General features: G+C 27.0%; 1 protein-coding gene across 4 annotated transcripts in view; it reads right to left on the bottom strand.

Annotated features, from left to right (window-relative positions):
- The window catches only part of LOC100203145 (activated CDC42 kinase 1), a 63684-nt gene extending 48400 nt beyond the window's left edge, over positions 1–15284 (bottom strand). Inside the window, exons 1-3 of one of the 4 annotated variants that reach the window (XR_010638991.1) lie at positions 15098–15277; positions 12098–12200; positions 10698–10840 (exon numbers count right to left, since the gene is read on the bottom strand). Coding sequence is in view for 3 of the 4 variants with exons in the window: in XM_065799273.1 (XP_065655345.1) it covers positions 10698–10797 (100 nt within the window). In the remaining variant the exon portion in view is untranslated. Of the gene's footprint in view, positions 1–10697; positions 10841–12097; positions 12201–15097 lie in introns of all 4 variants that reach the window. The other 3 variants (XM_065799273.1, XM_065799272.1, XM_065799271.1) reach the window with 3 other exon arrangements.
- Positions 15285–18446: the final 3162 nt, after the last annotated feature.

Below are 18446 nucleotides of genomic sequence, written 5' to 3'. Positions count from 1 at the left end.
TGGCGTTAGACAAAACCTATTTACAATGGTTTCTAGCAGTAATAAACAGATGCCTGTTTTCTGGAGATTTGTTTTGCGGATAGATATGGAAGTAATTTATTTACTAAATTTTAAAGCAATGTAAAAAGATAACCTACAAAAATGCGCTGAAAAAACTAAGCTAAACTAAACAAAAGAGAATTAAAAAAAAAAGCTAACCTAACAAATAAAAGGAAACCTTTATAAAAAAGACGATTAAAGGGAACTTTACATAGAATATATATATATATATATATATATATATATATATATATATATATATATATATATATATATATATATATATATATATATACATATATATATATATATATACATATATATATATATATATATATATATATATATATATATATATATATATATATATATATATATATATATATATACAAGTATATATATATATATATATATATATATATATATATATATATATATATATATATATATATATATATATATATATATACTTTTTTAAACTATATCATACTTTTTTAAATTCAATTTAAATGCAGACAGTGAGAGCGAGTTCACTGTATGATCTGGAAGTGAGATCCATACTTTAATGGTTTTTTTGCTGTAAAAAAAATCATGCATCGGATATGTTTTTTTTTTTTTTTTTTTTTTTTTTTTTTTTTTTAACCTCCCCAAGGCCCAGAAGGCCACTACAGATGAGGAGGCTACTTAATTGTGGTTATAACCCTCTCTCAACTCTATAACTCTGAAACACGAACCTTGACGAACAAGGAGAAACAAGTTGAGATATCATTACCATTAATGTTTTTATTACATGGAGTAAACTTTTGTGAACAACTTCTAGTAAAATATTATGATTTGGAAAAAGCAATAGAATCTGAAAAAGTTAAATCAACAAGATTATGTACAATTTTATAAGCCATATAAAGATCAAATTTAACTCTGCAATATTCAAGAGATTCGAGTTGGAAGATAATAAGTCTTGATAAGTAATCAGAGTATGTAATATGACATCGTTTGCAGACAGTTCTGGTAAAATATTTTTGAAGTTTTTCTATGAAAATTATTACTTTTAAAAGATGAGGACTCCAAACTGGGGTGCAAGATTCTAATACAGGCCACACTTTTTAAGCTTTTAACAAAAGTTAAGAGATGTTGAGATTTTAAAAGAAGATAAATGCAAGGGTGTACAATGCTTGAAATATGAGAGCAGTAATAAGAGAACTTCATATCAAAGGACATGGTGATTCCTATATCCTGAATTAAATAAACAGTTTCAATATTGGTAACAGAGTTTAATGAATACAAATGAGCATTTAAACTAAATATGATTTTAAAAAATTTAAATTTAAATTTAGTTTTAAAGGAATATAAAATAGTTTTGTGATTAATCAAGAAACTTTTTGAAAATGAGACTTTTTTTAAACCAGGCCCTGGCTAAAGTATAAGATTTAGCAGGGATTGATACCCGGGGCTAGAAAAAATTTATAATACTTTATATATTCTAATTTTATGCTTACATTTACTATTTATTATATACTGGCATATATTTATATATTTTCCAACTCTAATTTACTTCCAATAATGGGGTAGTGGTGTAGTGGTAGATCTCTTGCTTTATAAGCGAGAGGTTCCGAGTTCAATCCCCATCACATTCCTGGTAGTACCACGCTCAACGCGCAGGAACCTTATTCATCAAGGTTCGTGTTTTGGAGTTAAAGAGTTGAGAGAGGGTTATAACCACAATTAAGTAGCCTCTTCCTCTGTAGTGGCCTTCTTGGCCTTGAGGAGGTGAATCAACAGAAAAAAAAGAAAAAAACAAAAAAACAAGCTTGCAAGCGACCACTATTAAGTAATGAGTTACTTTAAAATAGAGAATAAGTAAAAATACTAGGAAATGGTTAACTAAAGACTTGAAAAGTTGTAGGTTGTATATAAAAGAAAAATATGAAGATGGCTAATAGTTATAATTTTTTGATGTGCAAGGAAAAAAACTGGATTAATAAAAGTTTTTATAGCAGGAAGGGACAGATACAGTAAAAGGATGCAACTTGTTAAATAAGAACCAAGAAAAAATGAGTTTTGGTTTATCGTAATAGAAATGATAACTTGTTTGAGCATTGACCATGATTATATTTGTAGAAAAAAGAAAGAAATGCAATCTTACAACAATGAAAGAGTGGCTCAAGCTTGGCAGATAAAGCAGGTCTAAAATATTATGATTTTTTTTTTTGTTAGTTCACCTCCCCAAGGCTGAAAATGCTACTACAGACGAGGAGACTACTTAATTGTGGTTATCCCTCTCTCAACTATATAACTCCGAAACACAAACCCCGACAACCAAGGCCGCTGCACAGAGAAACATATTGAGCGCGATACTGCCACGGACATGGTTGGGATCAAACTCGATACCTCTTGCTTATGATGCGAGTGCTCTACATGACCACTACACCACAACCGCATTACATTTACAATGTGCTTTTAGATTTTGTTTGAGAGTAAGAGGGTAGTTTTTCACCAATATAGAAATACCAACATTATTGCAATATTTTTTTGCAGTAAATATATAAGTTTTGTTGTCTAACAATAATTGCAGATTTTAAGTCAAGAATTTAAATCCGTATGCCACAAGCCTTAGGCTGTTACAGAAGAGAGATCAGATTAAAAATCAACTGCTTGTTCAGTATTTTGTCAAGACAAGAGTATAAAGTTGAGTCTTCAACAAATAGAGCCACTTTAGATGTTAAATTTTTATGAGACTGATATTGTAGATAAAAATAATAAGTACCACAAGATACCTTGTGGTACTCTTAAAGTTACTTGAAATAAAGAAAAGTGTAGGCCTTCAAGAATAACTTTATTACTGCAATTAGTAAGAAATAATTTAATAATCTCAAAACCTTTATATAAAGAAAATAATAACAGAGTGAAGCTTAATCGTAGGATTGTTGGAGAGAGCAAAGTGTTTTCTAGAGTTTTGAAAAATTGGAACTACCTATTTAGCACTTTTTAAAAATTAAATGTTATTAAATATTTTATAATTAACAAGATTAAAAGACTTTTTACATTGGCTTCTTGGAATAATAAAAGGAGATTTGTTCTTAAGAGAGATGTTCTTGAAAAAAAGATGAAATAAATGATTAATAAAGCAACTGCTCAAGATGTTGAAAAATGTGGAGAAGAATGAGTCTTGACTTAAAATTGAAGAGTAGGAATAAAAGCTTCTAAACTTTTAGTTCTGAAGGAATAAAAGCTTCTGAGATGCACTTTATGCATACATATTATTAAAATTAACATATATGTTTGCTATTTATTTAGATGCTGGCATACAATATCCTTTCATATTTATATCAACTTTAGTATTTATATAGTGTAGTATTTGCCAAAAGGGAATATGATGATGATGATGATGATGATGATGATGATGATGATGATGATGATGATGATGATGATGATGATGATGATGATGATGATGATGATAATGATGATGATGATAATGATGATGATAATGATGATGATGATGATGATGATGATGATGATGATGATGATGATGATGATGATGATGATGATGATGATGATGATGATGATGATGATGATGATGATGATGATAATGATGATGATGATGTGGATGATGATGATGATGATGGTAATGATGATTACAATGATCATAATGATGTTTATATATGCATATATATAAACAAAATATAACATGTTATTTGAATTTAAAAAATATACATTAGGATGTATAAATGTTTATGCAGCCCTGGTCACAAACCCGGCCCCAGCTGTATTTTATCAAACCTGACCCCGGCCCCTGTCAAATATCAACCCCGGTCGTTCATTATGCAAGAACAGGTCCAACTATGTTTACAATGCATTTTTGCACCTTGTCTAAAAGAGAAAGGGCATCATTAGAAGATCCGCCCCAGATATGGCAACAGTATTCCATACAAGGCCGAATTTGAGATTTATAGAGATAGAGAACATAACTAATTCATTACGCAAAATTTAAGTCTCTCCATTATATATTAAAATGTATGAAAGCTAGGGTGCATCACAAAATTTTTTTTTTTAATTTCAGTTGTCTGCTATTTTATTTTGTTTTACCAGCTAACATAAGCATTATGTTAAAAAAAAAAAAATTTGGACAATATTTAGAGGTCCCCCAGGCCCTTGATAGTTTTGCAGATTTTAATTAACAGAATAAGCCCTAAATAAATTATTATAATGTTTAGTCTTTGGTTTCTATGTTTTTAATCTTTGGTAGCCATGTTTAATTTTGATGTTTTATTTTTTCTTTCATAGTTTCACAAAATGGATTTGAATGATAATGCAATATTAGACGAAGCAGTAACACCTCCTAAATCTAATAAACTCGACAATTTAATTCTTTCTTCACCGGTGGCAGTCAGTCATCAAAAAACTCCAGAATCCGGGTCAAAAACTAAACAACAAACTCGACTAGCCACGGACATCTTTGGGTTAAGAACCTCAGTTTGTGTTGATGATGGAACAATAACTGGCATTGTATGATGTACCACGCAAATGTTGCTACAAAATCTAAGCGACCAGGGTCTGTTGGTGCTCTTGCTAGATTCACAACTGCAAAGATCGTGCTAGACCAATTTAAAAAATTCTATGAAAAAGCCAATATTCCAATGGTTACAGATCATAGAGCCTGCGAAAAAATTGTCAAACTGCTTGATGATAACAACAAACTTCGTTCGATAGAAAAAACGACATGACACTCCATCCACGAAAAAAAAACTGGAGGAAATGCAGACTATGTTGGCATCAACTTTTCAGCTCTGGCCTCCAAATGTGGAAAGTCTCATTAAGAATGCAGAGGATCTGGCATTTCTTGACTCAATGAAAGGTGACATAACTGCCAGTTTTGGGGCTTTAGACAAGACACTTGCAAAAAAAATATCTAGACGCCATTGTCGAAATGCCACAGAAATTGAGCGTATGAAGTGAGATTGAAACATCATCAGCCATGGTATCATCTGAAGTCGTGTTAAGCGATGAGGGCAGTAGTATCTGATCTAACAGTTCCGCTTCGGAAGACGATGTAGATTTCGAAGCTGCAACAAAAGAAAAAATTTCAAAATAGCAAAGACTTCCACTGGGAACAACAGGATTCATACCTACAAATGTGCTTAGCTGACCAAGTCTTGTGTCACTGGCAACTTGATTAAAGATGACGCCAACACAACAAGCAACATTCACACAAGGATTGATAAATGAGTCCGGGGGCGATGTTTCTATGTTTGCTGCTTCTTATGCAACTGCGGATTGTTCACGACGCAAGGTAGTAAGTGCAATATCAAATAAAATCCACGATGATTGGGTACCACCTAAACTGTGTTCCTTGCATTAGGATGGAAAAATGACTTATTACAGAAGAACGCATGACTGTGATTGTGGGCAATGCTAAGCAGATTAAGTTGCTGGGGGTTCCAAGTTATTTCAAAGCCACAGACCAAACATGCGGACAAGTCATAGCTCAATTAACACAGACCAAACATGCGGACAAGTCATAGCTGAATTAACAATGAAGCTGATGACCAAGTGGAATTGTAATGATAGAATTGTGAATATGACATTTGACACAACAAGCTCAAACACTGGCCACTTGACAGCTGCTTGTATTGCAATACAAGATAAATTGCAACGTGTTGTCCTTTTGGTCAGGCTGTCGTCATCATATTGGTGAAGTAGTTCTTTCACATGTTTTCACGGATCTAAAGATTGAAGCATCAAAATCACCAGATGTCACATTATTTACAAGACTTCGCAGTAATTGGGATTTGATATAACATAATTCCTCTCAAGTACTTCCATTCCGTCCAGCTGATCATGACATGCAGGCTCAAGAGCTCCTGGCAATGATAAAAGATGAGGTGATCGCTCTAGTCAACGAACAGGCTAAATTTCTACGTGATGACTACCGAGAATTTTCCGAGCTATCGCTAGTCTACCTGTCTGCTTCCAATGGTGAAGTGAATTTTAGAAGACCTGGTGCTCTGCATAAGGCTTGCTGGATGGCCAAGCTTATCTACAGCCTCAAAATTGCACTTTTTGAATCACTAATTGCAGAACTTTCACCAGGAACAATTACCAGTCGCCACCAAGTTACAAAAATACGTGCATTTACAACATTCGTTACTCATATTTACATCACAGTGTGGCTCAAATGCAAGAAAACAGTAGATGCGCCTTGGAATGATCTACAGCTCTACAAGCGCTTACTGGAATATGAGGTTGTTGACAAAATTATTTCTCAATCAGCAGTTCGAGCATTAACTCGCCATCTTTGGTATCTAACTGCAGAAATGGTTCCGCTCCCACTGTTCAGTGATCGTGTATCTTTGTTGGAACGACAAGCTCTAGCAGATGCTATACTTAAAGTCAAACCATTGGCTGATCTGCAAGCGCCACTCAATCGATTTGGTAATGGATGGGGCAACCACGATTTCCATTGTCCATTGATCATTCAACACAACTGTGTGACCTTGTTCAGGTTGATTCATGGTTCACAATTTATCGTCTTCAGTTGGATACCAACTTTTTACAACTTCCTGTCAATGAGTGGAACAAGTCTGTTGCTTATATATTGAGTAATGAAAATGTTGCAGCAGTGAATGTTGTAAATGATGGTGCCAAGAGAGGTGTCAAACTAGCATCGGACTTTGTCGAAACTACTAAATCGGATGAACATTTTCAAAACGTTCTTCAGGTAGTCGAAAAAGATCGCAAAGACATTCCAAATCTGCGCCTCAAAAGAAAAAATGTCACAAAACAACAAAACTAACTGGCATTCTGATAACTGCATTATATGCAAAAATGTTAATCACAGTTAAACTGTTTCAGATTTCAATAATTTGGGTACAGATTTTGGCCATGGGTACAGATTTTGCACCAGATTATGCATGTCTTACTATTGGGTTCCTAGGAGAGACTAAGCTTTTTCCAATAATCCTACCTCAGTATTTTTCTAACCATGAAATAGGTGATATAAAGAAATTTTATTTTAGATATATTGATGACAGTTTTATAATTTGGCCAAAACATCTTGACATCAAAAAATTTGAAATTTCTTTAACTGAATTAAATGACTCTATTGGGCTTACAATAGATTTTGGCAAGGAATTTATAAAAAATGATAGCACCTAAAGTGTAATTAACTTTTTAGACATTGCAATCATTCTTGAAAATTATAATAAAATTTAAACAGTCATTTACTATTTAAACACCCATGACTATTTAAACTATAACAGTCATCATCCATTTTGCATAATTTAGCTAAAAGAGTAATTGTGTTTACATCTAATTATGAAATCGAAAAATTATGCCTAATTGAACTAAAGTAATGGTTAAAAGATTGTGAATACCCTAATGGAATTATAGAAAAGCATTCCATAATGCAAAACTACAAGGGCCAGCACCACAAATTGGAATCTAAAGAAATATTTCCTTTAGTGACAACATTCTATAGCAATCTCAATTGTCAACCTTTAATAACAGAAGCTAACCTTTTGCTCAAAGTATCTTATAATGAAAGAATTAAAAATTAATTTTTCTAATATTCACCCGGTATCAGCTTTTAAACAACCTCCTAACTTAGTAAGAAGACTTACCTCTTCAAATATTGAAGTAACTAGTAAGAAGATTGGCATATTCAAATGCAAAGATATTCGGTGCAAAATTTGCAAACTATACCTTCAAGAAGTAGATGAGTTTAAAACATCTAACGGTATTTGGAAAGTGAAAAGTCACATCACATGCAACAGCAAAAATGTAATTTATTACCTAAAATGTTTAACATGCAAAAAACAAGCATATACTGGTAAAACTAATAACTTAAGATTACGTATAAACGAACATATTTCCAGTTGCAGAACTGGCTTATCAACTGATCGATTTGACAACCATGTTTATACTTGTCAACGTGCCCACAAAAGTGTAATTGAACCTTTTTCCAACTTTTCGTCTTTCTTGAGCAATAACAAATTAGTAGAAATACTTATCTAACTTTTATCTTCAGCATAATGTTTCTCCATCAGTAGGTTCATCAGGAAGAAGCTTCTTCCTGATGAACCTACTGTTGGAGAAACATTATGTTAAAGATAAAAGTTAGATAAGTGTTTCTACTAATTTATATATATATATATATATATATATATATATATATATATATATATATATATATATATATATATATATATATATATATATATATATGTATATATATATATATATATATATATATATATATATATATATATATATATATATATATATTTCTTGAGCAACGTAATAGCAATAAATGTGAACATATTTTAAAGAAAAACACATTATTTTTTAATCTTGACATGTTTTGTAGTTAACATACTACATTTTAAGATAAAATCACAATTTAAAACTCTGGATATAAATATAAAATCAAAATTTGAAGACATTACAGAGAAATATTAAAAAACAAATAGAATTGTTACAAATCAATAGAAATTTTAATACAAATTATGATATCATAAATAGCACAAAAAAAAAAAATTATAAGTAAATAAAAAACTAGATTGACAAATTTATATTATAATAAATAGTTATTTGTTTAAAGATGGGTTTTCCCATTTAATATGGAGTGCTTCTTTAATTTTTAACTTGTTTTTATTAGGAGCAGTATCCAAAATTTTAAAACAATTACAGTTACTTAAATTTTTACAATTAACAGATGAAATTAAATGCTTGTAAACATTAGATTGTTTGTCACTTGTAAGATGCTCATGAATCCTTGTTGTTAAGTGTCTGGAGGTTTCTCCAATATAACTGGCATTACATCCAGCACAAGAAAATTTGTTAACAACATTGGATTTGAGCAGCTTAGGAAGTGGATCTTTGAGAAATAAACTGTTTTGCCAGTAGTGAAAATCAAATTAATTATGATATCATTAAAATATTTTTGATTTACAATAATTTTATTAACTTTAGATTTAGTAAATTTTAAGGAAAATCCTTTAAATGGAAGTTTATAATATCTTATATTAGGGTTATCAATACTATTTATAACAGATGGATTTAACTTTTTAGCAACAAATAATTTAATTTCTGTGTCAATTATTTTTGGTGGATATTGATTATTTTTTAAAACATTAGATAGATTTTTTATGTTCTTATCAAATCCTAGCCAAGTGTTGATGATTTTATATTTTCTATCAATCAAACAATGTATAAGACTAATTTTATAACAAGATTTTTAGGGAATAAAACTGGAAATTTTTTGTAAAAGACCCTTATATGTTTTTTTATTCCCTATTGTAAAATATAAATCCATCTGTTATAAATAGTATTGATAACCGATAATTTTATATATCAATATAATATTGATAACTTCAATATTATATTGATACATAAAATATAATATTGAAGTTTATAATATAAGATATTATAAACTTCAGATCTATATCCAGTGTTTTAATTGTAATTTGATCTTTTGAAAATGTAGTATGTTAACTACGAAACATGTCAAGATTAAAAAAATATCATGTTGTTCTTAAAAATAAGTTCACATTTATTGCTATTTCACTGCTCAAGATATATATATATATATATATATATATATATATATATATATATATATATATATATATATATATATATATATATATATATATATATATATATATACATATATACATATACAACCGTGAAATTAGGTTTGGCATTTGGCAATGCCGACCTAACTGGCAACCTAACTTTGCCAAACTCGTTTCTATGATTTATGGTCAAACTTTTGTTTCACATTTTTTCTGCCAATGCGAAGCAGACCTCACACAGATTTAGGTCGGCAAAAAAATAATATTATCAAGGTTCTAAAAAGAACAGAGCAATAATAAATTAGTAGACAAACACTTATCAAACTATTTTCATATTGCACTGTAATTTATCAGTAAAGACTTATCAGAAATATTGATATCTGATAAGTCTATAAAAACACTATATAATGAAAAAAATTTAATAAGTTTTTTTCCACTATTTTAAATATATATATATATATATATATATATATATATATATATATATATATATATATAATATAATATATATATATATATATTTATATGTATTATATGTATTATATATATATACACATATATATACATATGTATATATATATATATGTGTGTGTGTGTATATATATATGCATACATATATATATATATATATATATATATATATATATATATATATATATATATATATATATAATATATATATATATATATATATATTCTGGAGGTTAATGTTGAGCATGTCACTTGTAAAGCTCTTTTTGATGCAATAAAACTTGGATATGCATGTTTGGCAAACTAATACTGCTTTGATATGCATGTTTGACAAATTAAATCTTGCATTTTGAATTTACACAAAACCAAATTAAAAATTAAATTTGTAAAACCATAACCTCAGATAATAATAACTAATATTTATATATTATTTAGAATTTTGCTTTGCAAAGTACTACTATGAATTTTTTTCAAACAGTTCAATATGGCTATTAAAATGTAAATTTTAGGAAGTGATCTGAAAAGGAAAACGATTACTAAATTTGAATAAAGTTAAATAAAAGAAATTTTTATATAATTTATTCATTCAAATATTTTAAAGTATATGTAACAAACTTGTTTTTGTAACATTAAGGCACACATTTATAGCAGAGTAAAACGATTCAAGTCCTTCTTGAAAAAGTAAGTAAAATATTTCTTTTTCTTCTTTAGACATTTTTCATGATGCTTCTGTTAAAATGGGTAATATTGAAAAGAGCCTAAAAATAAAAATGCTAATTTAATAGGTTATCTTAATAAGTAATAATCTAAATCAAATTATCCTTCATCAATCATATATATATATATATATATATATATATATATATATATATATATATATATATATATATATATATATATATATATATATATATATATATATATATATATATATATATATATATATATATATATATATATATGTATATATATGTATATATATATATATATATATATATATATATATTATTTACATTTATATTCATATATATATATGTATATATTATTTACATTTATATTCATATATATATATATATATATATATATATATATATATATATATATATATATATATTATATATATATATATATATATATATATATACATTTATATTCATATATATATATATATATATATATATATATATATATATATATATATATATATATATATATATATATATATATATATATATATATATATATATATATATATTTATATTCATATAACATATATATTATATACATTTATATTCATATAATATATATAATATAAATATAAATATATATATATATATATACATTTACATTCATATATATATATATATATATATATATATATATATATATATATATATATATATATATATATATATATATATATATATTTATATTCATATAACATATATATTATATACATTTATATTCATATAATATATATAATATAAATATAAATATATATATATATATATACATTTACATTCATATATATATATATATATATATATATATATATATATATATATATATATATATATATATATATATATATATATATATATACATTTATATTCATATAACATATATATTATATACATTTATATTCATATAACATATATATTATATACATTTATATTCATATAATATATATAATATATATATATATATATATATATATATATATATATATATATATATATATATATGAATATAAATGTATATATATATATATATATATATATATATATATATATATATATTTATATATATATATATATATATATATATATATATATATATATATATATATATATATATATATATATATATATATATATATATATATATATATATAAACACACATATATATGGTATTATTATCAACGAAAACTTACTCTGAACATTAAACTACTAAATACAATGGGAAAAAAAGCAAACATTTTCTAAATAATGCTATAACTTTATTAATACATCACCTTATGTTACAGGCTATTACTTTTTCACTTTATGCTCACCGCCTGATCTATCATTAAAGTTATGTTGATGCAACATTATCGATTCATCACTTAAGTATTTTAACTACAATGTTATTGAATAAAACAAATTAAGAAAGTAATAAATTTAAAAAAAAAAGTAAAACTACCTTATTGAAAATGATTCACTTTACATTTAAAACTTTAAAAAATGAATTAAAATTTAATAAGTACATATATTATGACAATTTAAAGAATAAAGTGAACAATAATTAATCAATACGTTAAAAATGCGTAAATAATGCGAAATAAAATAGACTAATAAAATATATCGGATAAAAACATGCAAATGGCAGGTCAGATTTATGCCAAAGTAAAAAGTAAATAAAAAACCGCAATTCTGATTAATAATAGTTAATTTTTAAGTTAAATCTTTACATTTTATTCGATGGTTTCAATGAAGAATGAGTTATTGCTTGGTTACGCATAACCACGCAATAACCGCTTTGATGTAGCGCGGTTATGTATAATGTTTAGAGTCAAATAAAGTAGAAGTTTTAATAAACCTTTACAGGAAAAAACCTTTTTACAGAAAAAAATGTTGAAAAAAATTTTTTTTTTTAAGTTTTAGAGAATTTTAAGCTGTATTTAAGTTTTTTGAGAAACTTTATTCATTTGAAAAAAAAAGCTATTCTACTCAACCCTTGCATTTGTGTAGAATGAAATATGCAAGTCAAATAAAAGAACGCTTAACTGAAAAAGCGACCAATGAAAATTATATTTTACCAATGAAAATTATATTTTATTATATTTTAATTATATTTGATTTTTTACAGCGATTTTTACATTTGATTTCGTTTGTTTGTGCTGTTGTTGTTATTGTTGTTGTTGTTGTTGTTGTTGTTGTTATTGTTGTTGTTATTGTTGTTGTTGTTGTTGTTTTTGTTGTTGTTGTGGTTATTGTTGTTGTTGTTGTTTTTGCTGTTGTGGTTGTTGTTGTTGTTGTTGTTGTTGTTGTTGTTGTTGTTGTTGTTGTTGTTGTTGTTGTTGTTGTTGTTGTTGTTGTTGTTGTTGTTGTTACTGCTGCTGAAGTCGCTCTAAGTTAAACTTATGTTGTTTCCAACCATGCTTTGCTGTTTGTTTTTTTTTTGTTTTGTATTTTGTTTCTTTGAATCCTCTGAATATTTCAAGTTTATTGAGACACTTCCCTTCAAATATTAGCACGCTTCTTTTCTGCTTTTTTGTGTCAACATGTTGTATGCAAAACATTTATTGCAAAACATTTTTTGCAAAGCAAACACTTGGATAAATTGCAATTATTTTCAACTTTTTTTTGAATATTTTTGAATAGTTAAAATAACTACAATATTATACGCTAGATGTTGCTGGTGATATATATAGATGTTGCTGGTGATATATATAGATGTTGCTGGTGATATATATAGATGTTGCTGATAATATATATATATAATATATAATATATATATATATATATATATATATATATATATATATATATATATATATATATATATATATATATATATATATATATATATATATTGCTGGTGATATATATAGATGTTGCTGGTATGGAATCAGAACGCAGTGACTTAGATCAGTGGCTTATTTTCATATAAAGTTTGTATCCCCACCAAACTAAGGGGGGTTCAAACTTTATAAGGTCATAATTTTTGAACGCTGATAGAATATACAATGAAACTTAAAACTCATCGAAGAATATAAGTCTAGTAAAGAATAGTAAAAAAATATTTTATCAACTTATTGCTCTCACGTTTGGGGCTAATGGGAAAGAGCGGTCGCGAAAATTTTAGGGCATTTTAGTTCACTCCAATCATTGCAACTTTTTGCAATCATTCTTGTTTGACACAAGTATAAATATATCAATACTTAGAGTATGGTCCATGACTGGAAGTTAGCTCAAAGACCAAAAAATGCTGGATCCGTCTCTGGTTTAGATAGCGTAATTACTGGTGGTGGTGATGGTGGTACTGGTACTGGTATAGGTGGTGCTTTCAACGTATTACCAATTTGTAACTTAAAGTGATTAATTATATTGATGTCATGTGGAAACAAACTAATATTTTGAAATCCAGTGACTATTTGTATGTGTGTTAAAACTTCACCAGAGCTGAAAGGTATTGATTGCAGTTGATTAAAGCATTCATTTCATAAATTACTGATGATTATATTTTATAAAATTCATTTGACATTGAAATAAACACTAACACCTCGAAGCTAGAGAATGAGCAAATGAAATAGTTAGCAAATTCACAAAATAATATTTTTGATACAAATGTCAGATCTGTACGTAATATGTGTCAAGTGTCCATCTACGACTTAAATATGAATACCCATAATTTGATATAAAAATAGTTTCAAAAAAAATAGTTAGATTTATTAAAATAAACAGTTAGTTTATTAAAATAATAATTTGGAACTTTCTTAATAGATATTGCTTTTACAGTATCGGCAAGACCACCTTACCGCCATTGACCTTGATTTTGCAAATAGTTGGTAACTTGTGCAATGAAGTTATTTTATATTCTACCATATCCCCAGCTGTATAAACGAATCTATCAGACTTAATTCAAGTTGTTGTACCAATATTTTGTTTGATAAAATTATCTATCAGAGTTAATTCAAGATGTTATACCAATCTTGTGTTTAAACTAGTTATTTTATCTATGTTTTATATAAGTCTGTTAAGAGTTGTTTCTGGTATGCTTAACTTTAATATGTGTATGTTGATATGCAGTTATACTTGTATACTGGTATGCAGCTTTGTCGAGTGTAAATTTATCACTTCGTACTTAATACAGGCGCGACTTTTTGGTGCATGGTTTTTCTTTTTTTTTTTTTGCTTTCAAGTTTTTTGAAGCATATTATATATTACAATAGGTTTGATACAATTAATTTCAAGTTTATACGAAGAATTATTAGTCAGTTTAAAAATAAAAAATTGATAAAAAACCGATTTACCCAACAACAATTATCATATTTCATTCCACTCTATAGTTCACCGTTTCCGTCTTTAAAGCATAACTTTTCATCAGAAATAAAAAATTCAATTAAAAAAAAAATAACTCTAGATACTCCCTTGTACCCAAGTTGCATTATTAAACATTGTTATTTGCAATACTTTATCTAGTTGTGACATTGCTCAACATTTTTAAGAATTCAATATTTAATTGTGATGCCAAACTTTTACGGAATATTTAAATTTTCATGATTTAATTAGAAGTTTTAAAAAAAATAAAATATTTTGCATTGTACAACAAAGTAATTCTAATTGATCAATTATGAAAGAATTTTAACTTTATATCCATTAATGATTATAAAGTTTGATCACTCGGTGTAGTTAAGGCAATTTCAAAATGTTATAGTGTCTGTATGATATTTTGTTGACTACGTCATATTTCCGTTAAATGATCAGGTCTGTAAATTATAAAAAGACTAAAAAAATTGAAATGATAAATTTTGCGATATCATAAAGTATATAAATGTTTATAGCAAAAAAACCCAGACCGAAGATTATTATTTTTTTATTTTTTATTTTTTTTAAATCACAATCGCTTGTCCAAATTTTAATAAGATATTAAATAAATACGTTTTTTAGGTGAATTGAACATTATAGTTTAACAATATAATCTGTTCCGATCATTTATTGGCAATTTTTTTTAATTATAAGCTCTTTCTTAGTCGGAATTCTAGTATTTTTTTATGAAAATAGATAGAAATATTGTGTTTTGACAACTATATATAGTTAATATACGTCAAAACCAATTTGAACAGAATCAATTAGAATCAATAGTAAATTAAGGAACTTTTTCAAAAGATTATAACTAAATTCATGTTAACGCCGATGAGCGGATTTGATCTAAAGACTCCTCTATGGTGTTCTTTAGATTCAATATTACGAGTAGTAAAAAGGTTTTGAAAATTGTATAAAAAAAAAGAAAAGTTTCTTTAAATATTAAAAAAAAACATAAAACAAAAAAAAATTATACCATTTAAAGCTCTTGTTTAAACGTAATACGCTCATTATAACATGCTAATTCCAAATAAAAGAATGGGTGACAGGAATAGCGTCGATAAATGAAATTCAGAATAGTGCCGAATATACTAAAAAGGCCTAATGTCGCGAAAAAAATGGAATAGTATCGCAAATGAATTTAATGAATTGTGTCGAAAACAAAAAGTGGGGCAAATAGTAAAAACGGAATAATGTCCCAAACAGTTAATTTCAGCAATTATTTACTCGTTTTGCTTATCTTTATAGCATACAACTTTTACAGAAAAAAAGCAAGAAAAAAAACAAAGAATAATAAAAGAAAAAAATTGCTACCACATGCCAAACCCTCAGTTGATGTTGCAGCACTCCCTTACGGGTCATGCTATTTGATAGTCGATGTATGTACTGAAGCCTCTGGCAGCAGACTATTTCAGTATGACATCAGACATGCTAACTAAATACAGATTTATAGTTATTATTATTTTATTTTTTTTTGTTACTATTTATTCAACTCCTTTAGGACATTACTCCTTTTACTATTTCTGACACTATTCATTAAACTCATTTGCGACACTTTTCCTATTTTTCGTTTTCGACACTATTCATTAAATTCATCAGCGACACTATTCCTTATTCTTTTATTCGACAATTAATAATGCGACAATTTGCGACACTATTCCTTTTTTTCTTTTTCGACAATAAAATTTGTGACATTTTTTTTTTTTTTTTTTAATTATTTATTTATTTTGCCGTTGATAAATATTACAAAAAAGAAATTACAATAAAAGAAAAATCCTGGCCGGAGCAAGAAGAAGACAGGTTGTTTTATCACCGAGCCCCGTCACACAAAAATTCACATGCACAATAAATGATAAAAGACAAAAAGACAGTATAAATACAAAAACAAAAACAAATCAAATACTTCAGCAATAAAATAATTTGTTGCTAACAATCTTCCAGCAGAATAATTTTAAAAATAAAAAAGTAAAAACGACAGAAAATCATGAAAGTTATGAAAACACAAAAAAAAAATGCGTTGTTTAATTAAAAAAAAAAAAGCAATATATGTAAACATAAGTATTTGGGCTGATTATTTAATATCATCAAAAATATGAACGAAAAAGACAATTTTATTTTCGTTATCTTTTTTACTAATGCTTAGAAACCATTTTAATAAAAGCTAAAGAAAGTGATAAAGATTTAATTTATTTTCAAGCGATTCAGTCCAAACCTTTAAATTGTTTTCAAAAAAGGTATTTGAAATCTAATATATCGAATTCCATGTTCAGTAAATACCGTTTTGAATCATCCTTAAAACTTTGCAAAGTGCAGTTTAAAACGAAGTTTTTTTTTTACTAAAGATTGGAAGAAATTTTTTCCAAACTAAAGGTCCCCGATATTGAATTTGGTACGAACTTAATTTAAGAAGGTTTATGGGAACCACAAAGTTATTCACTGAAAATTTGGTTGGATATTTATGGGAGATTTCATTAAAGTAGGATTGAAATGTTACTGGAGAAAACCCAAGTTTTGCTTTAAACATAAATAACATTACTTGATGAATATTAAGCTTATAAATATTTAAAGCTCCAAGCTGACGTAAGAGAGGTTCGCATTGTGTTTTTCTATTTGCCCCAAATACTATCCTGCAAGAATAATTTTTGTTTACTATAAATTTTTTTGAGTTTAGTGTGATTAGTGCTACCCCAGGAAATGTTACAGTATGAAAGATAACTGTGTATAAACGAAAAATATAAATTTTTTAAAGACTCGTTATTAAGAAAAGGTTTTGTTCGGTATAACATGGCAATATTTTTTGAGATCTTACCTTCAATATATTTAATATGAAATTTCCATGACAATTTTTCATCAAAGAGCACTCCCAGAAAGTTTGTAGTCAATTCCCTTTTAATTATTTTATTATTGATTAAAAGATTGGGTAGTTTAAGAGGAATATTCTCGGCTTTACTAGGTTTATGGAATAGGATAAATTTTGTTTTCTCTACATTTAATGATAGTCGGTTACTTATAAACCACTCGTTGATCTTATCTAATTCTTCGTTAAATATTTTAAAAAGAACAGTAATATCTTTGTGAGAATAAAACAAATTAGTGTCATCTGCAAATAAGATAGTATTTAATACTTTTGATGATAAATATAAGTCATTTATATAAAGTAAGAACAATAATGGTCCCAAAATAGAACCTTGGGGTACTCCACAAGTTATTAAGTTGTTTTTTGAGTCTTTTGTTTCTTTAAGTACAAATTGCTTTCTGTTAGTTAAGTATGATTTAAACCAAAGTAAACTTTGATTT

The sequence above is a fragment of the Hydra vulgaris genome, chromosome 06, assembly GCF_038396675.1.
Source record: "Hydra vulgaris chromosome 06, alternate assembly HydraT2T_AEP".
Taxonomy (NCBI): Eukaryota; Metazoa; Cnidaria; class Hydrozoa; order Anthoathecata; family Hydridae; genus Hydra; species Hydra vulgaris.
This window is presented reverse-complemented; position numbering and strand designations above follow the sequence as displayed.